This window comes from Acytostelium subglobosum, assembly GCF_000787575.1.
Source record: "Acytostelium subglobosum LB1 DNA, scaffold: scaffold11, whole genome shotgun sequence".
NCBI classification, from domain to species: Eukaryota; Evosea; class Eumycetozoa; order Acytosteliales; family Acytosteliaceae; genus Acytostelium; species Acytostelium subglobosum.
This window is the reverse complement of record NW_012236522.1, coordinates 992,348-1,019,074: the sequence shown is the minus strand read 5'-3', so window position 1 is coordinate 1,019,074 and position 26,727 is coordinate 992,348. Positions and strand designations below refer to the sequence as shown.

General features: G+C 45.0%; 13 protein-coding genes across 13 annotated transcripts; 4 read left to right on the top strand and 9 right to left on the bottom strand.

Annotated features, from left to right (window-relative positions):
• Positions 1-127: 127 nt before the first annotated feature.
• On the bottom strand, positions 128-673 carry SAMD00019534_062910 (hypothetical protein; the record flags this gene model as incomplete). The annotated part of the gene is made up of 1 exon (XM_012898889.1): positions 128-673. A coding segment is annotated over one exon (546 nt), but the record flags the coding sequence as incomplete, so codon positions are not given.
• Positions 674-997: 324 nt separating this feature from the next.
• SAMD00019534_062900 (hypothetical protein) lies at positions 998-1,732 on the bottom strand (the record flags this gene model as incomplete). The annotated part of the gene is made up of 1 exon (XM_012898888.1): positions 998-1,732. One exon carries the CDS (start codon positions 1,730-1,732, stop codon positions 998-1,000), a length of 735 nt encoding a protein of 244 aa, XP_012754342.1.
• Positions 1,733-2,402: 670 nt separating this feature from the next.
• SAMD00019534_062890 (hypothetical protein) lies at positions 2,403-4,002 on the bottom strand (the record flags this gene model as incomplete). The annotated part of the gene is made up of 3 exons (XM_012898887.1): positions 2,403-3,469; positions 3,562-3,841; positions 3,928-4,002. 3 exons carry the CDS (start codon positions 4,000-4,002, stop codon positions 2,403-2,405), a joined length of 1,422 nt encoding a protein of 473 aa, XP_012754341.1.
• Positions 4,003-4,805: 803 nt separating this feature from the next.
• On the top strand, positions 4,806-6,113 carry SAMD00019534_062880 (hypothetical protein; the record flags this gene model as incomplete). The annotated part of the gene is made up of 1 exon (XM_012898886.1): positions 4,806-6,113. The coding sequence occupies one exon, from the start codon at positions 4,806-4,808 to the stop codon at positions 6,111-6,113; it is 1,308 nt and encodes a 435-aa protein (XP_012754340.1).
• Positions 6,114-8,497: 2,384 nt separating this feature from the next.
• SAMD00019534_062870 (hypothetical protein) lies at positions 8,498-11,520 on the bottom strand (the record flags this gene model as incomplete). The annotated part of the gene is made up of 5 exons (XM_012898885.1): positions 8,498-10,120; positions 10,192-10,374; positions 10,450-10,569; positions 10,639-10,716; positions 10,819-11,520. The coding sequence occupies 5 exons, from the start codon at positions 11,518-11,520 to the stop codon at positions 8,498-8,500; spliced, it is 2,706 nt and encodes a 901-aa protein (XP_012754339.1).
• Positions 11,521-12,462: 942 nt separating this feature from the next.
• SAMD00019534_062860 (hypothetical protein) lies at positions 12,463-13,245 on the bottom strand (the record flags this gene model as incomplete). Its single annotated transcript, XM_012898884.1, has 3 exons — positions 12,463-12,760; positions 12,873-13,033; positions 13,243-13,245. Coding segments are annotated over 3 exons (462 nt in total), but the record flags the coding sequence as incomplete, so codon positions are not given.
• Positions 13,246-13,442: 197 nt separating this feature from the next.
• SAMD00019534_062850 (hypothetical protein) lies at positions 13,443-14,462 on the bottom strand (the record flags this gene model as incomplete). The annotated part of the gene is made up of 2 exons (XM_012898883.1): positions 13,443-14,240; positions 14,397-14,462. The coding sequence occupies 2 exons, from the start codon at positions 14,460-14,462 to the stop codon at positions 13,443-13,445; spliced, it is 864 nt and encodes a 287-aa protein (XP_012754337.1).
• Positions 14,463-14,980: 518 nt separating this feature from the next.
• SAMD00019534_062840 (hypothetical protein) lies at positions 14,981-16,212 on the top strand (the record flags this gene model as incomplete). The annotated part of the gene is made up of 2 exons (XM_012898882.1): positions 14,981-15,996; positions 16,110-16,212. 2 exons carry the CDS (start codon positions 14,981-14,983, stop codon positions 16,210-16,212), a joined length of 1,119 nt encoding a protein of 372 aa, XP_012754336.1.
• A 541-nt stretch (positions 16,213-16,753) lies between these two features.
• Positions 16,754-18,778, top strand: SAMD00019534_062830 (hypothetical protein; the record flags this gene model as incomplete). The annotated part of the gene is made up of 3 exons (XM_012898881.1): positions 16,754-17,806; positions 17,875-18,112; positions 18,183-18,778. 3 exons carry the CDS (start codon positions 16,754-16,756, stop codon positions 18,776-18,778), a joined length of 1,887 nt encoding a protein of 628 aa, XP_012754335.1.
• Positions 18,779-18,938: 160 nt separating this feature from the next.
• SAMD00019534_062820 (hypothetical protein) lies at positions 18,939-20,012 on the bottom strand (the record flags this gene model as incomplete). Its single annotated transcript, XM_012898880.1, has 1 exon — positions 18,939-20,012. The coding sequence occupies one exon, from the start codon at positions 20,010-20,012 to the stop codon at positions 18,939-18,941; it is 1,074 nt and encodes a 357-aa protein (XP_012754334.1).
• Positions 20,013-20,178: 166 nt separating this feature from the next.
• SAMD00019534_062810 (hypothetical protein) lies at positions 20,179-21,309 on the bottom strand (the record flags this gene model as incomplete). Its single annotated transcript, XM_012898879.1, has 1 exon — positions 20,179-21,309. One exon carries the CDS (start codon positions 21,307-21,309, stop codon positions 20,179-20,181), a length of 1,131 nt encoding a protein of 376 aa, XP_012754333.1.
• A 2,486-nt stretch (positions 21,310-23,795) lies between these two features.
• Positions 23,796-26,108, bottom strand: SAMD00019534_062800 (hypothetical protein; the record flags this gene model as incomplete). The annotated part of the gene is made up of 4 exons (XM_012898878.1): positions 23,796-24,238; positions 24,304-25,722; positions 25,792-25,824; positions 25,883-26,108. Coding segments are annotated over 4 exons (2,121 nt in total), but the record flags the coding sequence as incomplete, so codon positions are not given.
• SAMD00019534_062790 (hypothetical protein) lies at positions 25,866-26,132 on the top strand (the record flags this gene model as incomplete). The annotated part of the gene is made up of 1 exon (XM_012898877.1): positions 25,866-26,132. One exon carries the CDS (start codon positions 25,866-25,868, stop codon positions 26,130-26,132), a length of 267 nt encoding a protein of 88 aa, XP_012754331.1.
• Positions 26,133-26,727: the final 595 nt, after the last annotated feature.

The window sequence follows — 26,727 nt, the reverse complement described above, 5'->3', positions numbered from 1 at the left end:
TTGTTTGATTGATTGATTGATCTGAATGGTTGAATGAATGATTGATTGATTGATTATATATAGTTATTTAATGTTACTTCTTGCCGCTGTTAACTTGTTGCTTCAATTCGTTTACAAGTTGACTCTTGTCAGCTTGATCATGATCCAGTTTGAAGAGCTCTGCACGCTTTAGTCGATTGTTGAGTGAGACTGCAGATGAGAGGACACGTCCAGTGGCCTTCTCGACAAAGGAGAACTTCATGCCCTCGGGCACGCTCTCGCGTACAATGCCATGCTTGGCATTGTTGGCCTTGTGATCGCGCAGTGGCTTCAAATCGTTCTCGACGTACTCGATGTACGCCATTGGTGCCTTGTCCGATGGACGGTAGCCGCACTTGAGCACGCGTGTATATCCACCTGCTCTGTCCTGATAGCGCAGACGCAGCATTCTGAACAGCTTAGGCAGCACCTGTCGATCGGTGACGATGGCGTAGGCCAACTTGTGTGCGACGCGCGTGTTTCTCTTGGCTATCGTGATGAGCTTGTCTGCGAATCGTGTCAGCTCCTTTGCCTTGGGGAGTGTGGTCTTCATGCGCTCATGCTTGACGAGTTGGGTGACCATCGTCCTCAGCATGAGCATTCTGTGTGAGCTGAGTCGTCCCAACTTTCTATTTGCAAGTTGATGGTATATCATTCTTCTCTATCTTTGTATATTTATATCTATCTCTATCTCTAACACTGCATCATCAAGTCGACAAAACAATCAACTCATAAATCTCTCGTTTTTTCAAAAATCACCAATACACATGTAAATGTTGAGAAGGTTGGGTAAGAGTTAGACAAGTAGAAGTTTATATCCAAGTAGACTAGGAATCAACATTACTAGAGTTTACTCAATTGTATATTGATATAATTATTATTAAAATATTTATTTGATTGAACAATTTTAAAAATGTATATTAATAAATGTCCAAAATAATGATATCCAAAAACATTATGGATATAATCACTCAATCAATTATTGAGTGATACGATAAGTTCCTTTGCTCTTGAGATGGGCAATGTAACCTGGCAATGGAGCCAAGATACCTGGAAGTTCTTTGGCAACAACAGGTCTCTTGTTCATGCGATCCAACCAAGCCAAGACATTTGGATACTTCTCAGAATGTGGAAGCAATCCCTCACGGATATACACTGCCCATGGATAGACGGCCATATCAGCGATCGAGTACTGTCCTCCAGCAATCCACTCCTTGTCCTTCAATTGTTGATCCAACACTGAGTACAACCTGTCGGTCTCCTTGTAGTAGCGTTCTTGAGCAGCGGGAACGGCCTCTGGAGCAAAAACTGCAAAGTAGGTGAACTGTCCGTTCATTGGACCCAAGCCAGAGATCTGCCAAGCGAGCCATTGCAACACATCGGCATGCTGAGCTGGATGGGACTTGATATCTGGGAGGAACCTGCCATGCTTGGCAGCAAGGTACAGGAGGATGGCACCCGACTCAAAGATGTGCAAAGGTGGGCTGACAGTGTAGTCCACAATGGCTGGAACTTTTCCATTTGGGAATATCTTCTTGAAAGAGACCTTTGACTCGCTGGCGTCATTAAAGATATCAACATCAACAAACTTGTAGTCGAGACCCAACTCCTCAAACATGATCTTGATCTTCAAGGCATTGGTGGCACCATGTCCATAAAATAAGTATGGCTTGCCTTCATTTAATTGAGTTGATGCAGTAGTTGATGAGATCATATTTAAATATTTGAATGATAGATTGATTAATTAATTGAATATTTGATTGGATAGTTGAATATAGATATTATTTTGGTATTAGTTTATTTATTGATAGTTTTGAAAATGCCTTAAATAGTGATTTCCAGGTCCATTGTTCAATCGAACACCCTTCCATCTTGGCCGATCATTTTTCAAGCCAGAGCTACAAACTACACAAAGTCAAAAGTGATGAAAAGGCTGAGAGGTCAATGGAACATCGTTCTGATAACACCTAATCATCTAGGACCACCCAAGACTTGAATGAGTTTGTCGACATGTCTATTCCAAATGATACTATGAAGTATTACAAATATCTCATATAATATGTAGCTCTTGCCAAAGTTGATGTCAAGGAAGTGTCCAATCATTTTATTCCTTCTCGATTAAATTCTAGAACAAACGAAGAGACATAAGAGTATTCAAAATGAATATAAGTGTTCATTCATTGAATAAGTGATCAGGAAGTGTGTGTGATCAATTAGGCTGGAATTATTCCAGTCGACGGTTGTTGGGTAGAATGGTCCGCACCTACACACACATACTTGATAGTTTGATTGATTATTATTAATTAATTATTATTATTATTAGTTTGTTATTTATTATTATAATAGTATTATACTCATGGAGTGGATCAGTTCAAGGGGGGAGTCTAGAACAAACCAGCCAGTCCACCAAAGTCCTGTTGCTCCTTGACGAATGTCTCAAAGTATTGGTAGATGATGGTGACGGCCAAGAGGATACCGGTACCGGATCCGATGGCACCCATAAAGTCGGCAATGACGGTCAAGGCACCAATGCAAAGACCTCCAAAGGCGGCGGCGGTGGGGATGTAACGGTTGAGCTCCTTGACCAACATGGAGTCACGGTAACCCTTGATGGTCATTTGTTGGTCGCGCAGCTGCTTGGCAACGTCACGGGCTGATGAGCCACTGACCTCGATCCAGACCTTGGAGAACAGAGCACAGGAGGTCAGCATGAAGACGATGTAGCACAGTGCGTGCATGGGGTCGGCCACGACCGCAGACATGTTGTGTGGGGGCGAGATGTAGTAGGTGATACCTCCGGTTGGGATCATTCCACCATAGTCGGTCATTCTCCACGAGCCAATCAAGTTGATCAGGATGTTCTCGGGGAAACGGCGGTACAACAGCTGCGACACAAAGTAGAGGTTGCTGACCAAGGCCGACTGCAGGATGATTGGGATGTTCGAGGTGTAGAACAGCTTGATTGGGTATGAGCCAGACTGGCCACGGACGCGGGAGCTCTTGACTGGGAGGTCGACACGGAATCCCTGGAAGTAGATGACGACCAAGAAGATAAAGATGGTGGCCATCAAGTTGGTGACGTTGGGCAGGTTCTGTCTGTAGAAGGCCTCCTTCAGGGCGCGGACCTTGTCGGTACGGGTCAACAGCAGGTGGAAGAGGGCAATGATGGCGCCCTCAAACTCGGTGCCACGGCCAGTGTTGATGGTGGTTGGCGAGAATGTCTTCCAAATGATGCTCTCACAGATGTTGGTGGCGATGAACAATGAGATACCTGATCCAATGCCGTAGCCCTTCTGGAGCAACTCGTCCAGCAACATAACAATAATGCCGGCAAAGAACAACTGCAGAATAATGAGCAAAGCGTTACCAAAGCCCAAAGTGGCGGGGTCACCGTACGTTCCAGACCAAATGTAAGCTGTTCCTTGTCCAATACAGATCAACATACCGAACACTATAAGTTGTTTGAATGATTGAGTGAGTGAGTTAGATTGATTGATTGAATGAATGATTGATTGAATGATTGAATTGCAATCAATCACTTACACTTCTGAGCGGCAGAGAAGAGATCACGATCCTCCTTGACGGACTGGTCGACTTCGATGAGCTTGGCACCAGCCAACAATTGAATGACCATGCCCGATGTGACGATGGGTCCAATACCCAACTCCATAAGAGTGCCTCTGTTCGAGGCCATGATAACCTTCATCCAGTAGAATGGATCAGAGGAATCATTCGATCTAATACCGTACAGTGGCACCTGACTGCACACCAAGTACACAAACAGACACATTGCCGTCCATAGAACCTTCTCACGGAATGGAATCTAAACATATATAAGTATGGTGATGTGTGAGTTGAGATGGTACAAGGTTGATTGATTGATCGATTGATTGATTGAATGAGTTATACCTTTCTATCTGGTTGAGCCACCTCTGGAATGAGGTGAGAGAATGGCTTCACAATATCCAAGAATCTGAATCCCATCCTTAATTATATATTATCTCTATATATTCATATCATGAGTTCATTCATCCATTCAGTTTGTTTGATTGGTTGATTGATTGATTGATAATATTGATGTTAGTGTCATTGTTCTGAATGATTGATTGAATGAATGATGAATTTAAAGTAACACATACATATTAATTATATATATATATATATATATTATATGTACAATTATTATTGTTGAAGTTTGTGTCGACTATTATTATTGCCCTTGAGGTCAATGCACATCCTGCCTGCAGGCATCACAACCATTCATTCATGCAAGAGTTCAAAGAGGGGGTTGACTTCAACTCCATTCATTTGACAGCTCACTCTCTTACACTCAAACACATAAACACACATGACATGAATGCAAAAGTGTGATGATCACCTGATGACAAAACAATAAAAAATAGTGTGTGAGGTCCTTCATGATGAACTTCAAATTTTGACTTTGTCAAACTTACAAAAATGATCAAGTGATTCAAACCGACACCTGCTCATTCAATGAACTAATAACAATCAATCAATCAATAATGGAGACACAAGAAGATAATAATAATAATAATAATAATATAATATTAAATAACTTGATAATTGGATCAATTGTTAGATTGTTAAGAGATGATGAAGAAGGAGTGAGTAGGAAGTGGTGGAGATCATTGTCATTGGTCAGCTGGGGATTCCACTCGATGATAAGATCATTGAACAATCATTTGGTGATCAAAGTTGGTGCACAGTCTAAATGTGATCATGATGATGATCTAAATATCAGAGGAGTGGACTATGATGACATTGCAATGATTGACTCGATATTCGATGTGACATTCCATCTGGACACCAAGTACTCTCTACATCATACACAACACATCCAATCAATCACCTTACAAGGTGTTGATCATAATGATGACAGACCCAATAGTTGTAATTATAATGATTGCGACGATGGTGATGATGGTGATGATTATAATTACTATCGTGGATACAATGGTGATGGTGATGGTGATGAGTCCAAACAACCAACAATCAAACCACCATCATACCCATCACAATCAATCGATCATAAGAAGGACACAATTAGGACTCTGCTCAAATCATTCACGGCTCGACCACAAAGCACGATCACGGTGGCCATCAGGACTGTTTTTGCTGGACAGGTGGCCCGACTGATTGACCAGTATGAACTGGATCCACAATCAATCGATACACTGGTGATCAATAATCTCTTCCCACAACCATTCCAAACAATGATTGAGCTGCTTCCGGACAACAACCATATCAAGACACTGGACCTCAGGGTTCTGAATCCCAATCGCTGCTGCGACCGAGACTACTTCAAGTATGAGGACGAAGAGTGGATGGAATCGTTGACCCGTGAGTTGTTTGGTCGCTGCACCAACATTACATCACTGGCCATCTATGATCAGTGTGGCAGTGCCGACTCGGCCTACGCCATGTACATTGTCGGCCAAGACGACCAGTTCTTTGCCCACCTAGACCAACTCGAACACCTGGAGTCACTGACCTTCAACCTGTCGCCATCATGTGGACATGACCACGTCGACATCCTCGAGGAGCAGGGGCAGTCCTTCGTCAACTCACTCACATCGTTCATGCGACGACATCCAACACTCCACACTTTCGACTTTGTCAATATCTTGCCACGACCAAATGCTCCCGCGCCAGAGTATCTGCCACTCATGCAATACCTGTTCAGCGACGTCAATTGCAGTGTACAGCATCTGACATTGAACATCACCCAGTATATCAAGGTGCCCATGCTCTGCCGAACAATCGACTCACTCAATCTAAGAAGAATGCACTGTGATTACCGTGAAGCATCTTGGGATTATGAGATGTCGATGATCAGCAATCTCAAGACAATGGTCACCAACACGCTGGACCTCTCACACTTTGAGTTGTACCAGCCCGCCACCGGACATTTAGTCACCAACGAGTTCCGTCTTGGACTATTCATTGGCGAGCTTTACAAGCCCCCAACCATCTATTCAAAAGGACGTTACAATCAATACGCTGACCAATCTCTCAGGATTGAGAACAGCACTACTGCCGCTACTCATTCTGCTCAGCCGTCTGGCAACCAATAAATCATGCATGCCTTTGCACGCCCAAGTATCCCATGAACAACAAAATCTAGCGCGTCACACTGTGTGACTAACATACAGTGTTATAACAAACTTGTGTAAATTGTTTGTAAATATCTGCTTTTTCAGAAGTCGATCGAATCATCAAGTGAACACAAACTTGACAAAAGATTGATCATTTTTTGATCATTACTCAATCAATCATATAATCAATATACACACGCAGCACCTTTGTGAAGTGAGGAGATAGATAACTGTACAACTCATCACACTCATTATATTTCACAAACATACTCAATAGCATGAATTCTTCACTCTGGAAGCATGTATCATCTTTTTTGGATGCCATTGATATACTCTGTTTGATCCTAGTTTGCAAAGGCACACTGGCGAGTTTGAGTTCACGAACAAATGGAATAAGAAATTACCAACTGTTGAATAGGAGTGTTCGGTGTACAAACAGTCAATCAGCACCAAACAAAGAACGGAACAGGAACAAACTTTATTTTATACCTCCGACTTATCTATCCAATGTACAATCCCGCACGACATCAATTTGTATTCCTCCATACGTCACCAAGTTGGAATTTTCCCCAGGATTCTCAAGAGTTCTTTTACCAGGAGACATTCCAAACTCTGTCACAATGTTAACACTTGAGTGCAAGAACCTCACTTTGGAGCCTGGTGTTATTCCACAATCAGTTACAAAGTTGACCCTTGCAATACTTGGAACATGCCCATTCAACCAGGTTCTATTCCTTCATCTGTAGCTCGAATATCATTTGGTGACAAATTTGACCAATTCATTTCGCCTGGACTTCTGCCAACATCCATTACTGCATTAACTTTTGGTCACCAATTCAACAAACCAATTGTTCCTGGATCCATTCCCTCGTCTGTAACCGAGTTGACATTTGGTGATTTATTCAGCCAAGTTCTAGCTGTTGGAAGTCTCCCCTCATCCATTACATATTTGGAATTTGGCGAAATCTTTAACAAGCCACTCCCAGTTGGGTGCATGCCAACCTCTTTGCAATCGTTGATACTTCGTTATTCTATATTCAAACACCCAATTCCACATGGACTCTTGCCCATGTCCCTAATCAAACTGGAACTTCCATATGACTTCGACTGTGACGTTCAACCTGGCTGTATCCCATCATCAGTTACCTCCTTATTCCTTAAGTCCGCCACAGGTGTACTCCCCGAAGGAGCAATACCTAACTCTGTCTTGGATTTAGATTTGCAGTTCGATTCTATTATCCCGACATCTGTATTTCTTCCATCATCTGTTACCCGTCTCACTCTGGCTATCCCGAACGTGACACTACTTTTGGTTGGATTACAATACCCTCATATGTGAAGCGCTTGGATTTATCGCTCAACAAATATCAACAGATTTCAGCTGGGTTAATCCCGCAATCCGTCACCAAACTTACATTTGGTGGTAGATTCGATTTATATATCACACCCAATGTTATTCCTTCTTCGGTGACCAAACTATCATTCGGAGAGTTCTTCAACAAACCACTCGAACCAGGAGTTATTCCATCCTCCATAACAAAGCTGACTTTTGGAAAAGGATTTAATCAACTATTGACACCAAGCAATGTTCCATCATCAATCAAAGATCTTACTATTTGCCAGTCCACACGTGCGCCCCATCAACACCTTGGTGATTTAATCAACTTCACATCCATCAATAATATATCAATCAGGTCCATGATCTCATTGTGTCCAATTGGGGCTGCTGCACCATCCAATCTATTGAGAAAAGTCTACTCTGTCAGATTGAAAATCCCCGACCCGGAAAGCAGCAAGGTCCCCATTCAACATCGACGTATCAAGTCTCTACCATCTCCAACCAACTTTCTGGACACGTTCAGGGCCCACGAATTGTGGAGCTACCTTTATATAGCACGTAATGTTATTTTTGAATACGATTACGGACCAATTGGATCATTATCAATGCATTGTAGACAACTGGACACTCAAGCTGTCTTGATTCTTTGCCAGGAGTCACCACAACATTTTGGCTTCATTTCGCCACATGCAACTCAGGAGCAAATGACATATATCGTTCTACATTAATATATAAATTAGTATTTATTATCCATCTCGATTGGGCCTTGTACCTTGTGGAGGGAGAGATTTGTCGCCACTGATCATTGGACCCGACATGGAACGCTCCCCATACGCCGACAACCATCGCCATTCTTGACGGAACATTAGCCCATATTCATAAAGCTTCCAAGGTCTCTCAAAGACATTCTTTATTCGTTAATAATGTTGATCATCCAATACATTAAGTATTGGTGTGAAGGGGAGGAGGAGGATGTTTGACGTGTTACAAGTATGTGTGTAAGTTAGGTGGGTAGGGTAATAAGTTATATTCTCATCTTGAGCTCATGCTCGTTATTCCTCTTTGACTCACGACGGTAGGCGATCTGTCTGGCGATTCTTGGTCGCAGCATGACAAAAGCTGTGATCACACCGGCGGCGACAATCACCGAACCGACGACAATCACTGTGATGACCTTCCAGCCACTGAAGCTGCTGCTGCTGCTACCATTTGCGAGTGGACCCGCGTCACTGCCACTGCCGCTGGGATCGGGGTTGCTAGACTTGCAAGTCGAGTCCTCGGGCTGGACCAGCACGGCGATTCCACCGGTGGACTGGGAGGCCGAGACACGGCACGACGGAGTCTCCTTGTGGGCGCCGTTTGGATTGAACGTCTTGATGGAGATGCCCTTGAACTTGCTGCTGTTGTTGTTGTCAGTGAATGACACCACGTTGATGGTCACGTTGCCGTCCTTGGTCGCGTCCAGGATCTCTTGGGTCACCAAGATGGTGAGGTTGCCATCGAGAGTTACGGTTCCAGTGACGTTGATTGTGGAGTAGGTCGTGTTGGAGTTGATCTTCAGCGTGGTCTGGGTGGTGTTGTCACCAATGGTCAGGTTGCCATCGATCTTGAGTGTGTTGATCTGCTCACTGCCAAGGTTGGCCTTGGTGATCGTTGTGCTGGACAGCGTGCCAACGCCATTGAGACTACCGCCACCAATGAGAATCTCGCCTGTGGAATTCAGTGAGCCGCCAGCCAGCGTGGTCGAGCCCTTGCTCTGACTGAACGATGGCACTGTGGCATTCGACAAAACATTCATTGTGCCGGCGTTAAGTATCTCCATGGCGATGTTGATTAAGTTGGTTGCGTTGATCGAGGCCGTACCAGCGTTGGTGAATGTGGGATGCACGGGCGCGGAGTCGTGCAGCTTGTGGCGACGAGAGAGCAAGTTGTTTGAAGGCGGCACGATGGGGCCCGAGAATACGAAGCTGCCCTTGTTGTTGATGGCGCTGTCCGAGTCGACTGTGAGCGATCCACTGAAACTGCCACTGTTTACAAACTGAGTGTTGGTCAATGTGATGGTGGCGGTCACGTGAGAGGTCAGCTTGGAGCCGGCGTCCAAAGACAGCGACGACTCGACGAGATCAATCTTGCCGCCGGCTGGCGCGAGGATGGAGCCAGACTGCAGAGACATTGATGAGTTGTTCAAGTTGATCGAACCTCCAGCGGGAGCGAGGTTGGCGCCGTTCTGCAGCGACAGAGATGAGTTGCTCAAGTTGATCGAGCCGCCTGCTGGTGCGAGCTTGGAGTCGGACTCCATAGACATCTTCGAGTCAAAGAGGTGGATTGCGCCGCCAGTTGGTGATAGGGTCGAGGCAGACTTGAGCGACACGGTCGAGTTGTCAAGGGTGATGGAGCCTCCATTGGGTGCGAGGTTGGAGCCGGTGCCGAAAGAGAGTTGTGAGCTGCCCATGTTGATGGTGCCGTTGGATACCAATTGGGAACCACTGTTGAACGCCAATGAGGAGTTGATCAAGTTGACCTGTCCGCCAGCCAACGACATACTATTACCAATGGATACATGTGAGCCCTCTGCGTCGACCTTTCCTGTAACATCCATAGTGCCATCAACCTTCAGCTGACTTGATACAAAGTGTGCTCTTTGACCCTATGTTTGATTGATCGATCGAGTAGTGAGTAAGTGAGTGATCGAGAGAGTGATCAGAATGATGAACATACAGTTACGAATGATCCAGATTTGCTGATGGTCATGTCAGAGTTGGTGGTGGTCTTGAGTGCGTTGACAAGGAGTTGGCCATCGATCTTGACTGTGCTGTTGTCTACATTGATAAAGTTCTTTCCAGTGTTGAGTGACAAGTTGGTAAAGTTGGTGTTGGAGCTTGTCATCGTGACATTGGAGAACTTGAATGATGTGTGTAGAAGGTTAGGGTCAAGCTATGGTCGGCAATCATAACGTTGAGTGTAGTAAGTACATACGCCAGAGACTGACATTGAGCCATTTATGTTGGTTCCCGAAATGGTCATCTTTGAGTTGGTCAACAAGTTGAACTTGCCGTCCAAGTTCACAGAAGAATCCTTAATATTGAAGTTGGATGCCTAAGAGGAGGATGGGGATGTTAGTGAGTCACGTATTTGAGTGATTGGTGACCCTGGCGCATGACTTACATCAAGTCCGACATCACCAAAGACCGTTAGCTTGGATTTATTAAGATCCGAGTTTGTTGTCTTGTGGCTCATTGTTGACTAAAAGTTTGATTGATTGATCGATCGATCGATTGATTGATTAAATGAATGATTGTTGTGTTAGAGAGTGCAGACCATCAACAAACTGATCATTGAACTTACAGTTCTAAACTCATAAATGCTGAGTGTGAAGAATGAGTCGACCATGTTAACTTTGCCAGGCGTGAGCATGTAGGACACTGGGAAGGACGGGTCGAATTGGTTGTTGGGTACGACGTTCAAGTTTGCACCAGCCTCAAATTGGATGTCATTGTCTGATTGGACTAGGCCGGCCAGGGAGTACCTGAACTCACCCCTGACACTCATATTTCCATGAACGGTCAGTTGGTTGTAGGGGATGTCACCCAACAGCCTCAGCTTGTTGGCGTAGTCGGCGTAGTCGGGCGCGACCAAGGCCGAGGATGCGCCGGACGGCGAGTCAAAGCTGAACTTGCTGTTGCCGGCATTCAAAAAGTTTTCGGTGATGTTGAGCTTGGTGGCGAGGGCGAACTGGACGTAGCCGCCTATGCCGCCATTGTAGTTGCCCAGTGTCAGTGAGTAGAGGTGGTAGGCGTTGCCATCGAGGTAGGTGTTGAGCGTGCTGGACGAGCCCACGACCGATGCCGCCGTGTTTTCGTTGGGTACTGTGTTTGAGCCCCAGTTGGAGGCCGAGCCAAAGTTTGCCCATCCTCCGCTGGATGCCGAAGGGTTCATCGCATCGCCCGTTCCTCCACTGGCTGGGCCACCTGTTGATGGTGCGGCCACCGCAAAACCACAATACAACAATGCAATTGTGATCACAATCAAGACTTCTACTTTGATCATCTTGTTTGGGTTTCTTTGATTGATTCTATAAATAAATAAATAATGGATATATATATAAATATAAATAGTTATTTGATTGAGTAGGTGAGTAAGTGGTGATTGAGGGTGCAATTGAATGATTAATTGTGTAGATGTCAGTAGTGAGGTGGTTGTTGATCCAAACTTTGATCACCTGGAAATGACGCTGCCGACCTACTGCCCACCCTTCTCACTCTCTTCAGACTATTATTAATTTTTTATTAATTTGTTGTGGTTTGTACGACACTGCGATCGATCACCCTGGACCTTGATTCAAAGCCAATGCCCCTCCAATCATTCGTCACACTGCTAACCCCACCCCGCAAAAATTGATCAAACAGACCGTGACATCTACCTTTCCAAAAATGATCCTGTTTTGATAATGTTCGTTGAAAGCCATTCCTGTGTATGGTCAAGTTTCCATACTTGATCATGATCGGGCGCTTAATATCTCTTGGTGTATCACTCCCAATCACGTGACTGCCATGGACCTCATAAGGCTCTTCTCCTCCATCCCAGCCTAACACCAAGGCCCAGAGTCTGGCACGATTACGTAATCATCGTTGTTCATTCAATACCATTACAATAACATCATTGATTGGTTGATCGAGGTTGGTCGGGCATTGGGATGATGTATGGATTGATGATCAATGAATTGCCAAAGACAGGTTCGTCGTCGATGGTCATCATCATTGGGTGCCAGGCCATACAGACAACAACGAAGTACCCACGAGCGCATGACCCCAGTGAGGATGATATTGACTGCGAGTAACATAGGTTTATTGTTTGAAGGTGTTGTCGTCGTTTGATTTGATGATGCCACTGATATGCCAATGGACTGGCAAAGGAGCAAGCAAGCAGCAGCAGGCACCAAGGATAGGGGGCCAGAGAGCCAAACGAACGAACAACGATCGTATAAATTTAGCCTCCCTTCTTCTTGGACACACCGACGGTTCTTCCACGACGGCCAGTGGTCTTGGTCTTCTGACCTCTGACACGGAGACCCATGTGATGTCTGATACCACGGTGAGCTCTGATCTTCTTCAAACGCTCGAGGTCGTCTCTGTATTTAACGTCCAGCTGATTGGCGAGAGCCTGGGAGAACTTTCCGTCTCTGATATCTCTCTGTCTGTTCAAGAACCAGGATGGGATGTTGTATTGTCTTGGGTGGTTCAAGATGGTGGTGAGTCTCTCGATCTCCTCCTTGGACATCTCTCCAGCTCTGTATTATATTGACGATCGAATGATTGATTGATTGATTGATTTGAACGAATGTTAGATATCACTATCGTGTCATTGTCGCTGCTGTTACACCCCATTGATCGCGATCATACCTCTTGTTCATGTCGACGTCAGCCTTCTTGCAAACAAGGTTGGAGAATCTGCGACCAATACCCTTGACGTCAGTCAAGGCGTACATGATCTTGCGTCTACCGTCCACATTGGTGTTGTAGATACGGATGATGTGCTGGAAGTTTTCTGGAACAACTAAGGACTATAATATATTGTTGATTGTTAGTTGCCTGTTGTCTTTCTCGCCATTCACATCCTATCCTATCCTGTGCCTTGATCTTTGGGTAGTATCGCTGAATGGTCTCATTCAAATCCAATCATTGTATCATCGCAAGTTGTGTTGATGATCGCATCTCTATCAGGGCACATTGGATGGATGGATGGATGGATGATAATGTTATATATATGTACCATTTTGTTATCACTCGCGGGTAAAAGGACTGAGTATATCGCAGTCTTGTCGCTCTTGTGTCTAACAAGGTGGGCGACATCCCAACCCTCGAACGTGGTGTGTGAGATCAAAAAAAAAAAAGGAAAATAAATGAATAAAATAAAAATATGATCCGTGTGTTGTACCTTTATGAACTTCGAAGTTGTGGATGGTGGATGGATCAAGGATGGAAGCCACGCTCACGCATACGCTTTCGCTCTTGGAATACACCTGTATAGTATCCGCTGTAATACCAACTGAGAAGGAGGTCGGTCAACTCGTCGTTTTGCTCGGGCAGTGGTAGCATTGGCGGCATCATCGGTGGGAATTGATGTCCATGTTGCATCATTGGCGGTTGATGATGTGGATGAGGTGGATGTTGTGATGGTGATTGTGATGGCGACGATGATGATTGATGTTGATGATGATTATGTTGATGATGATGTTGAGGTGCCATTGGAGCGGTAGCAGCATGTGGATGATGTTGGTAATAATGTTGATAGGGAGCATAACCAGAGTATTGATTCCAATGTGTTTGATCGTATTGATATGATTGATTCTGATCATTTGTACCATAGTATGTATCGGTTGAGTTTGATCCATCTCCACCATCACCAACTTGATGCTTGTTACTGGTGCTGCTGGCGGTTGATGATTTCTTCTTATTCTTCTTCTTTGTCATCGTGGACGAGGTGGATGCAGATGATGTATCGCCATTGTACATTGACATTGTATCATTATTCATTGATGATGGGTATTGTTGTTGTTGTTGTTGTTGTTGTTGTTGTTGGTGATGCCCATCAATGATCTCATTTTCTTGATCAACAACAGATATTCCCAATGATCGGACCTTCTTCTTTCTCTGTTGTGTAGTAGTAGGACTAGCGGCAGTAGTGGTCGTAGTTGTAGTTATTGATGGAGTTGTTGTTGTAATATCAGTCTGATTCTTCTTATGTACATTGCTTGGATTATGTGATGCCTGGGGAGAATGTAGAGTAGGTATAGCACTGTTAGTCAATCGATCAATCAATCAATCAATCAATCATTCATTCATATATATAACGGTTGAACACATTACTATATAGTTATTTATGGCGTCGTCATATGCAGCGATCAATGAACTGTCATCCCATACATCACCATCATCAAGCTCCTCCATCTCCTCCTTATTATTATTATTAGTCTTGTTTGTTCTAAACATAAATGAATCAGTCTCTATTACTACTATATTATTTCTATCATTCATTATATCTCTCTCTCTCTATCTCTGTTCAAGTAAGTGGTGGGTAGGCAACTTGTTTGGCAAACTAATTCCCATTTAATTGTTTACCTTTTCACAAAGGATCTTTCGTCATTGTTGTAGTTCAACATATCTTCAAATCCGACGAAAGATCAATACTAGTGTCATGACATGTATGCATATATGATCACTCTTAAATTAGAATGGTGGTGTTGGACACTCACCACTTTAAATGGTTGTGTGTATCTGTGTGATCACCTGATCACACAGTGGTGACCAACCCTTCTGATGTATGATTGAGTGAGCTTAATCATGTACTATTAATTCAATGTATATTTGGATCAAGTTACTTAAGATTGATCATATTGATTTCAGATACAGATACTGAACCAAATATATATATATATATACAGGTAGTGATAAATTGGATTAATAATAATAATATTATTATTGATTGGAAATAAATAATTGTTTAAAAAATGAGTACACAAGTTAAACAACAACAATCGGCAATAATACAACAACAAAAGGAAACAATAACACAATATAGTTCATCGCCAACAAGTGGATCTAGCTCCAGCTCATCGATGACGCCATCAGTGTCATCATGTTCATTGCCATTGATCCATCAGTGGAGCGAGTCGGAGGAGCGCTACACAGACACGTCGTTCTTCCCGTTGCCAATACGCTTTGACAAGCTGATCCCGCTGAGCGAGCGCTACATCACTCATAGCTACTTCCAGCGCCACAATGGCAGCTCGTCGTTCATCGGTCTGCTCACAAATGCGCGCTTCTACAAGGTCGACCCAGACACAAACAAGAAGAACTGGTCTATCGACTTGATCGACGTGGTGGCGGTCGAGGGCGACGACTTGGTCGACCCACGCGTCCTCCGCATCGTCTACCACATTCGCGATGGCGGAGCGGCCAATGGCGCAGGCAACGAGTACGACGCCGAGGTGTCACCGCCAAACTCGCCGCTCAACTCGAGCAGTGGCGGAAGCGGATACCATCGCCAGACGCTCAAGCGTCGCGCCAGCTTCAGCTCTCCGGGTTCATCAGCATCGAATGGCGACAATGGCGCACCATGGGCCGAGAAGATATTGATGGCCGAGAGCGAAGATGACCGCGACCACTGGTTGATCGCGATGCGATTCCTGGTGCGCAACCTGTTCCAGAAGCAGTTTGAAGCGGCCATACTGCCTGCCCCCGAGGTGTACCAGCTGCACCTCTACGTGCACAAGTCCAGTCGCAAGGGCAAGAGCCAAGTCAAGTGCATGTTGCTGTCGACCGAGCGTCTCTACTGTCTGAGCGTCAAGCATTCGTGGGCGATGGGCAAGGTCAAGTGGTCGGTACCCTACTCGGCGCTCAAAGGTCTACAAATATCCAAGATCAACTGTAATCAACTAGTTGTCACACTAGACAACAAGGACAACACCAAACTCAAGGACGTCCAACAGTTCACCATGAGGGATGTGTTTGAGAGGAATATGTTGTAAGTTCATTCAATCGCATGCGATCACCATTCACACACTCATAATACTTATCTGGAATCATTCCACCACTCCTCCGATCAATCAATCAAACAATCAATCGATCATACTTTAGTTTGAATGAGTTGAGGAGATTGTATAACAAGACAACAAAGACACACTTGCCACGCGAAGAGAAGGAAGAGACTGTACCAAGACGTGCATCAACAAGGAAATGAATGAACCCATGACTGAAATGAACACGAATGAATGAACAATAATAATGTATGAATGGATACTTGTTCCTTGGGTATGTGGGAACTTGGTTGAAGGCGATAGGAAGGTGATCGGTAATGGTGAGGGGCCATTTAGGGCGGATGAGCCTCGCCCCAAAACACACAAAGTCATCTTTGCAACAATAAATTATGTGATCATTATGATCCGAATGTGGAGTTTGGGAGATTTCCAAAGATATTTGGGGCATCTCAATGAAGGTAATGACTCATTCGGAGTGCACTCCTCACTAATACTAAAGGTTACAACATAAAGATTAAACGACTTTAAAGATGATGAAGGTGGTGTGAGGCCTTTGATCAATCATACAATTGATTAAATCAATCACATTCATAATATAAAAAGTAATAATTATCACTCCAAGTACATAATCACTCTATCACTCAATCACACCAATCAATCAAAATCTCTGATTGGAATATAATTATTCCAATCAATCAATCACACACTCACTCTCAACCAATCAAACCAAACCAAACTTAAACAATGTATTACCAAAGTGTGTCTAATGTAAGCGAGGACATTGGACAACATGACGAGAATATACCAATTTTGGACCATACCGAGGGAGTCCAGTTGGTGTTTAGAAACATAGTCTACAAGGTGCCAAACAAACAATACTCTATAAAGAAGAGTAAGAAGCAGCAGGAGAATGGTGGCGACGATGAGTATGGCCAGAAGATCAACTATCAGGACAAGGATATCACCATTCTCCATGGTGTCAGTGGTGTGATTGAGCGCGGCGAGCTGGTGGGACTGATGGGCCCGTCCGGATCGGGCAAGTCCACCCTGCTCGATATCTTGGCCGAGCGCAAGAGCTCGGGCACAATCACTGGCAGCTTGTTGGTCAATGGCAAGGAGATTGGAGCGGCCTACAAGAACTACTGCGCGTACGTCACACAGGAGGACATCTTGCTTCCGACTGCAACTGTCGAGGAGACGCTGCGCTTCCACGCCGACTTGCGTCTGCCGCACATGAACGACGAGTATAAGCGCAGGAAGATCCAGCAGGTCCTCGACGAGATTGGACTGTCACATCGCGCAAAGTCCAAGATTGGCGGTCTGCTGCCTGGAGGCATCATGCTTCGTGGCCTATCGGGAGGTGAGAAGCGTCGCGTGTCCATTGGTTGCGGACTGGTCACCAACCCTTCACTCATATTCTTGGACGAACCCACCTCGGGTCTCGACTCTGTCAACGCGTTGATCGTCATGAGGACATTGATGCGTCTGACGGACCGCGGTGTCACGGTGGTGTGCTCGATTCATCAGCCTCGCCAAGAGATCTGGAAGTTGTTCACCAAGGTCATGGTCGTGGTCAAGGGTCACATGATATACTCGGGCGGTGACATTGTTGGCTATCTCAACGAGCTAGGTTATCCAATGCCACCACACGTGAATCCAGCCGACTTTTGTCTAGACACAGCCGTGGAGATTGGTGAGAGCACACGCTATCCAGACATCTGCAATCGATGGAAACAAATGTGGGAGGTAGAGTCCAACTCCAACGCTCATCCTCCACCTGACAACCTGACTGTTAGGGTATGTTAACACAATGACACCATCACTCACTCAATCACTAACCCCCGATCAATCAATCAATCAATCAGCCAACTCCATCATGGTTGTATCAATACCGTATCCTACTTGGAAGAGTTGCCAGAGACTTTGTTAGGAATCCAGGTAACTGTGCAGCGAGGACTGTTATGGGTATCATCATTGGACTCCTTGGAGGCTCTTGTTTCGGTGGTCTAGGCTACACACAACTTGACATACCCAAGATCCTCGGACTTCTCTTCTTCCTCATCGTCTCACTCAATCTCATGCCCTACACCTCCATTGCCCTATGTAGGTCTACTTCACCCGACCTTCGCCCCAACCCTAACTCTAACCTTCGCCCCCAACACAAACATCGTAGTCTTGTCTGGAAAGGCATTGTTCAATCAGGAGCGTGCATCAAAGTTGTACCACCCATTCCCATACTTCTTGGCATTGCTTACCATGGAGAATGTGGTCGTGATCATGGTGTCGGTTATCTTGCCAGGTATATGTTACTCGATCGCAGGACTAAGTTGGGAGACAATGCCCTTTGCCCTGTTGACACTATATGTGGTGCATCTTCTGTCGGACTTTTGTGTGATTGCTGCCACCAACATCACTGGCACTAGCGATCACAGCTTCACCCTGGGCTCGGGCTTCTCTGTAATCTTCATCCTTTTCTCTGGCTTCTTTGTGCCCGCCTCACAACTGCCCAAGGCCACCGGATGGATTCACTGGGTTAACCCGCTGTACTATACATTCACGGCACTGATCATCAATGAGTTCCAGGGCAAGAAACTGGAGTGCATCGAGTTCCTGCCCTGTCCATTCCCCAATGGTGATGACCTGATTGCCGCCTATGGTCTGGAGAACTACACTCGCGAAGAAATGCTTGGTATTGCTGCAGGCTACACCTTCTTACTCTTTGTCATTTCCTATCTTGCCTTGGCATTCCTACACAAAGAGAGAAGATAAATTAAAGATCATTCATTCATCGTCATTCAAAACTTTCATATATCTTGATCATAGATTTTGATCAATCAGTGCACACATATATCTTGATTAAATAATAATTATTGATTTAATTAGTTGATGTCAACATGATAAATCAATCATGATGATCGATACATGATCCTTAGGCATCTGTGATTGATCCAATCTGGACATTGTTGTTACGGAATTGGATGAGTGCACTGATTGACATTGGAACAATACCACGATAGAATGCATTGATACCACCCTGTTGCCAGTTGTTCTTGGCCAGTTGAACAATGTTGAGTCGCTGAGCCAATGGAATGAAAGCCTGCATCTCACTCTGATGCAATAATGTAGCCACCGGTGCCATTGCCATCACGTACAGCAGTGATGTGGTAATTGGGTTGTACAGCAAATAGTAGAACAACTTCTTGATGCCCTTGGACTCCTTGTATGTGAATGCGTGGTCCTTGACGGCCTCGACCACGGGCCTCAATGCGTTGGTCGTCATCTCCATGAGGAACTGCGCCGCGAATGAAGTCCACAGCGCCCTGGCGTTAAAAAGCTTGAACACCTGGCCGAATCCGCCCAGGCTATAGTCGTGCAGACGTGCAGTCATCGCCAGATTGAAAGGGGCGATGACGAGGGCGGTGATCGCGCACCTCTTGATCACCTCCAGAACGCCTGTTGACGCTTGCATCTTGGCCTGGTCGGTGAACATTGACTTGATGATTGAAACGACGATGTTCTTTGAGTAGTTGTGGAACATGTGTCGATCGCTCCACAGCTGGCGCCACAGGTTGAACTGCGCCTGCGGCGAGAGGAGCGCCGCGGTCGACTGACAGAACACGGCGGCGTTGTGCAGCGAGAACTGAACGAGACGAGCTGAGAAGTTGATCACGGTGCTCTGGAAGACGCGGGACATTGTCAGCGGCTTCTCCTGGTCGTACTCATAGCGTCGACGATCGTTTGTAAGCACGTTCACTGCCGAGTTCAACTGTTTGAGCACTGCAGGTTTGTCATGATTGAGCATGGCCTTTGCCTGATATGAATTGATTATCTCATCTTTCGAGGCATTCCTCTTCACCTCCAATATATCGTAGAGGTACAAGTTTGATCGACCAAATAGTGTTGCCAACTTCTTGACCAAGTCTCTTGGTGATGGTACTTGATCATCTGCATCTGCATTATTATTATCGATTATTGTAGGTTCATGATTAATAAATGGTTCCATTCCTTTATATGTTATATATATTATCTGTATCACAAATCAATTACAATGAAGACAAATGAATGTTTTGAATGATGAGTCATATCTCGCGAAACTTGAAGATTCGAACTTTTGAAAGATCATGTCCCACACACTCGCACACCGATCGATCAATCATGAAAGTATGAGTTTATGGACATTGGAAGGAAAGAACTAGCGAGCTGGCATATGTACACTGGATCAAGGCGAACATTGTCAAGGGGACTGCTCCACGATAGAATGCTCTAACGCCAGCTTGTTGCCAGTTGTTCTTGGCAAGTTGTACCAGACCAAGTCGTTGTGCGGCCGGGACAAACGCCTGCATCTCGCGTTGATGCAGAAGTGTAGCAAACGGTGTGACGGCAGCGGCATAGAGCAATGACACACAGATTGGGTGGCCAAGATAGTAGACCAACTTCTTGGGTCCCTTGGCATCCTTGAACGTGAATGTGTAGTCTTGCAGGGCCTCCATGGCTGGGCTGACCGCGCTGATCACCAGCTCAAACACAAACTGTGCGGCCAAAGATGTTAACAGAGTCTTGAAGTCGAGCATCTTGAATGCAGAGAAGAAGCCAAGGCCAAGGTGGTTGATACGTGCAGTCAGCACCATGTTGAGTGGCGCAGAGACCAACGCGGCGAGTGCGCTCCTCTTGATCGTGTCGATGAGTGAGCTGTTCACTGGGTACGTGTCGATCACCCATGCTCTGACACAGATGGCACCAAATGTTCTCAAGTAGTCACGGAACATAATCTTCTCACGCCACAGCTGCACCCAGAGCTGCATCTGGGCCTTGGGCGAGAGGATGGCCGTGCTGGTCTGGCAGAGCACCGAGGCAATGCGTAGTGAGTGTTGGATAAACGTGCTGGACCACTGTCCGGCCGTGGCCAATGCGCCGCGCAGCACAGACACAGGCGTCTCCTGGTCCAACTCATAGCGCAGACGATCGTTGGTCAGTATCTCCATGATGGCATTGAGGTTGTAGAGTGCCTCGGGGTTGTCGCGGTTGGCCTGAGCATGAACCTGATAGGAGTGAATGATCTCCTCCTTTGTGGCAGACTTGTCGAGATTCAACAGACTATACATCATGTCCGATCTTGAACCAACGCGCATCAGGTCCAATCCAAGGTCTTTGAATGCGTTCAAAATGTTGCTGAGTCTGCTGTTGTTGTTGTTGTTGCTGTCATTCTCGTAGTCTGCAAAATTGTTATAATAGTTATTGTTGTTATCATATTGAGTTCCATCAACATGATCTGGTCCTGCATTATCTGATACTGGTTCCATCTTTATATCTCTCTCTATCTCAGATTTCTTTATCTCTTTGACGTGTTGTGTGTGCGTTAGTGTTGTTGGTCGATCAAATAAACTCCTGCATAAGTGATGCGTGTCTTTTCAAAGGATACCCCTGTCATTCTGATTGATTTCTAAACCTAACTCAATCATTCACAACTTCGATCAATTGATGTCATCACCAAGCACCAATCAATCAATCAAATGCATAATAATAAGGACTCACAAGTAGTATTAGTTGAGGGAGATATTGTAGAACAACTTCAACAACAACAACAACCTAGATACTTCCCAATTATCATCCTAGGTTATATTGTAGATTGTTTGGAGGAGAATGTAGATAGGTATTGTTTGGCATTCGTTTGTAAGTATTGGTATCGAAACAAACATTCATTCATTCGTTGGTTATGGATGCCAGACAGAAAAGTACCAGAGCACATAGAGGTTGGCTACAATTATCTCAATAACAATGACAACAACATCATCATCAACAAGTTGTTTGCACCTCGAAAGTTCATTCTCAATGACCCGACTATTATAATACCCAATGACCTGAATACATTGATCTACGACATTGACATTTCGCCAACTAAAGGAATGATTCCAGATGGTGTTCAATCACTTGAGTTTGGCCCAAGTTTCCGACAACCCATTCTTCCCGGTACACTACCGCAGAGTCTCACCAGGCTCAAGTTGTCCTCCCCCAGCTGTCATCCATTACCATTCGACTCACTTCCATCTCGTCTTTTCAAGCTCCATTTTGGCCCCGACCTTGGCTACATCATCCCAATCGGGACGTTTCCGTTGGGGCTCAGGTCTCTGTTCATTGGCTACTACTTCAATCAGCCTATCCCAGTGGGCTCGTTGCCACTAGGGCTTAATTCACTCACGTTTGGCCCATACTTCAATCAACCGATTGCCATCGGAACCCTTCCATCCACTCTGACCTACCTCAAGTTTGGTGTTTCCGTATATCAGGACAAAGACGGCCCTGGCATGTATAATCATCCATTCGTCGTAGGGGCTCTACCTTTATCACTCAGGACCTTGGAATTGGATCGTTATTACAATCAAGCGTTCTCACAAGGCTCTCTCCCAGCTGGGCTCACCTCTCTCTCTCTTTGGATCTCCTTTTATCGACCAATGTGTGATGGAACTATTCCCCCATCGGTAACCAATCTCCAGATACACGACTGCCTTATACATTCCAAACTTCCCAATTCAATCACTGAGCTCACCATGATGAAAGGATATCGAAAGCCCACAGGATATCCGCTGCCACGATCAATCAAGCATTTCCATTTGGTCGGAAATTGTAATTTGAAGCTGGAGAAGGACTATTATCGTGACTACCTTTATACAGTGATCAAGTCAGGTCGGTATCCAATGGACAGCTTAAAGACATTCACCATCTCATTCTCTGAACTACATTCCTCAAAAGTACTTAGAAATATCCAACTTAGATCGCTTGGTGATAGAATGCACTTCATCATAATAACTAGCAAATTAACAGGTGGAATCATTCCAATCAAGCCAACTGTCTCCTTTAATAATCTGACACCACACTTATTCGAATAATAATAATAATAAAAATATATATATGATTATTGATCAATGAAGATTGGATAATGTATTATAAGGAGTTGGACATTGATTGATAGATATGGATCACGCCTGCTTGGAGTGCTGTTGGTACCCATCCACGATAGAAGGCCCTGATTCCACCTTGTCTCCAATTGTTTCTAATGATTTGGAGAAGATTCCTTCTTTGAGTGGATGGCACCAAAGCCTGGGCATGTGATTGGTAGGCCAATGTTGCGAATGGTGTCACCAACAATTCCACGAACAATGACTTGATAATGAAGTTGTCCAGTACCACATTGACAACTTGCCAGCTCCATCTGAGAACACCTTGAAAGAAAARGTCCAGGAATGACTCAAAGGGTGTGTGGATAACTCATCGCCGCTGGCTTCGCAACATTCCGGAGCTGGCGCTCCTTCATTTCAAACTTCCAATTTCTCCTCCTWTAGTTTTATATACTTCAAAAGAGGATGAATAGAATAATAGAATAGAATTACTAAAATTAATTTTTTTTAACAATAATTAATAATACTAAAAAGTTGAATAGTTTTAAAATATCTCTCTATTATTCTACTGGTTAAAAGAGGATGAATAGAATAATAGAATAGAATGACTAAAATTATTATTTTTTTAACAATAAATAATAATACAAATATTTTAGAATAGTTTTACAAATCCTCTCTATTATTCTATTCGAGATTCCAGGAGAGTGTCGTTTGAGTTTGTCCTTCGCACGCCCAAGAATAGATCAGAACGCACACCCATCACGCAGGTCAGCACGTACTTCCGAAATTTCACACACTGTTCACCGATTGTTCACCAAGTTTTCACCACCTGTTCACCAAGAGTTCACCGAGTGTGGTTGTTTATGAAAGGTTGGAGTGGATAACGGAAACTAGAAGTTGGAGATGATGTAGGAGAAGACTGGGCCAAAGAATGATTCGCAGTTGGCTTCATCTACCAGAACTGTCAGAGGGGGCAAGCTGTCTCTGGTGATAGTTGGTGCTCGCTTGCAGTTGGTGACAATGGCTGTCACAACCAAACGATGCTCACTGAACTGTGTGTCATTGTCTTTGACTACCTCTGATGTCTTCTCGTGCTCCTCAACGATCATCTGAAGATTGAGTGCCGTACCTCGCTTGATGGTGTGCTTCCCATTGTACAGTAGGTACACAAGGCCTTTGGTTGTCGAGGCGTAGAACGAGAACCAATCCCAAGGAGCACCGGGAGCGTTCAGATAGACATTCGAGTGTGATGGTGGATATTCGAAACATCTATGCTTATCAAAGGTGTCGTGATATGTTGCATTGGGGAATCGATTGGCAAGCTCCACGTACTCGCCTGGAGTTAAAGTGGGACATGTTAGTGACTTGTGGCGATGAGTAAGCCATGGCTTTACAATATACCTTTGGTGATCAGGATACTCTTGGAGGCGAAATGGTCATTCTTGCAAAATGGATGGCCAAACCACTCGTCCAAACTAACTTGGCTTGATCCAATGTAGGTCAGCATCTGAGAGCGAACCAGAGTGTAGTGCGAACAGAATCCTTCCCAGTGCATCCAGTTCTTGTCTTCAGTGATGGAGTCCAGTAGATGTTTCAATGACAAGAACTCTCTTGAGTTGGTGTAGTTGGAGGACCAATCAACGAACATCAGTGGCATCATTGGGCAGTATCTGGGTGGCTTCGATCCACTGACTTGGACCTTGGTGATGTATCCACGCTCTTCAAAGTGCTCAAACGTTGTTCCTGGTATCGGTCCAATTGTTGACCACTCCTTCGACGAGAAGTTGATGCCAGCAATGCAATATGCCATCAACTGAAGTATTGTTTCTTGAGATTGGAACTTGTAGATATCATAGAGCTTGTCCCTGGTGTGATGGAGGATGTCGGGAAGGGATATAGGGATCTGGTCCGACAGCATCATGATAATGCGCTGCACAAAGAACTCAAAGGGTCGTGGCCATCCTCCTATTCGCCAGATCGAGATGTCTAGGTCGTGATTGTCCACTGGCAGGTCCTTGAGTTGTGGGGTCGATTTGATGATGTCCTTGCAGTGGTCCAATGAGAGGAGGGGAAGTGGGATGATGGAGGAGGGATATGATGACTTTGCAAACACATCTTCGATTGGAGAGTAGATGGTTCCAGCTATGCAGCATACAAGGAAGATCCTGTCGGGTGATGTGTTGAGTTGGCCTCCAATTACGTTTGTCAAAGATGTGATGAGATGTCTGGATGATCTCGAGTCTGACCCCTCGACAAGAAGGTTTTGGATCTCGTCAATGCCAAGATAGATGACCAATGGGCCAGCTCCTTGGGCAACAGTCTGCTCAATAATGTTGAAGGCGGTAAGCAGAGTGAGAGTGGTTCCTTTGGGCCACACTGATATGATAGATGGAAATGTAACTTGGAAGAAGGAGCAGAGCACACGAATGGCAAAGCAGGTCTCCAAATCCATGCTTTGTTCGATTGGTTGGATTGGCGATCCATTGCCATATGAAGTGACGATGCTACAGTGCCTTGATGGATAGGGTTTCGCACTTAAAGCGAAGTGGGCGACCATTGTTGGATGCAATAGTTGGCCAAACTCTCTGAGCAATCTTGACTTGCCGATTCCCGGTGCACCAATGCTGAGATTGATCGAGTGATTGACTCTACTCTCTGGTGATGTGTCGGAGGACCAATGCACGGTGATGGTCTCTTTCATCTTTAAAAGGGTGGTCTCTCTGCCGAGAAATGGGAAAGACCGTCCAACGTTGTCCATGTCATTGTAGGGCGCAATCTGTTGGCCATTGTCCAAAATCCATTGTCGTGGATCTTGCAGGACTGGGAAGGAGATCAAAAATTTGATGTCAGTATCGATTGAACACATCACTCGCTCTTATTTGTACTTACGCGTTTGGCCACCACCTCCTCCTGCAGCACCGGCTTGAGTGTGTATGTTAGTATTGAATGAAGACATTGCGCCGATGTTGTTTGTACTTACGAGCTTGGGCCAGGGGAAGTTGCTCAAGAACTCGGAGTACAGCATTGGCTTGACCAAGCGTAAAGCCAACCTCCTTCAAGTTGGCGCTGGTGAGAGGAAGATCAGCTCCTTTGATGTCTTGCTGATGGAGTATCTTCGCTTGCACCTTTACGTCCTCTTTGGTTTGCTCAGTGAACCATTGGAGAAGTTCATCTTTGGACCAGCTCTTGTAATCGTTGATATTCATGGAAAGGCGCTATATGAAGGATGAGGATGAGGTAGTAATTGTAGTTGTTGTTGTTATTTGTTGAAGTGCACTTGTAGTAGTTGTTGTGTGAATAATGAATGAGCGAGCATCAACTTGCGCCTTGTTGTAGTCGTGCTATGGGTGTGTGTGGTGAAGATGATCTGCCTGTCCCTTTTTGGAAACTCATAAACAAATAAATTAAATTAAACAATTTATCTCTAACAGATATAACATGTCATTATTTAAAGAGTACTATTGGGACGACAACTCGGAGTTCAGAGAGCGCCACAAAGCATACATCAAACAAAAGGTAAGATGCGAGTGCGGCTTCGAGGTCGGTCGCACCAATCTCAATCGACACAAGCAAGGCTACATCCACAAGCAGTTGATGGCCAACAAATAGGTTCAAAGTGATATAAATTAACATCTCAATGTTAATATATAGAATGAGCAGATCAACAAGAGACATCGGCGGCAGACTCAAGAAGACGGGCGTGACAGAGATCAAGGTCACTGGCACTACTCCCGAGCAGACATCGAACGAATCGCGCAGCGAGACAGCAACACGCTCCCACGATACGGTCGCCACGCAATGATAGTGGTGGTGCTCGCCTACGGC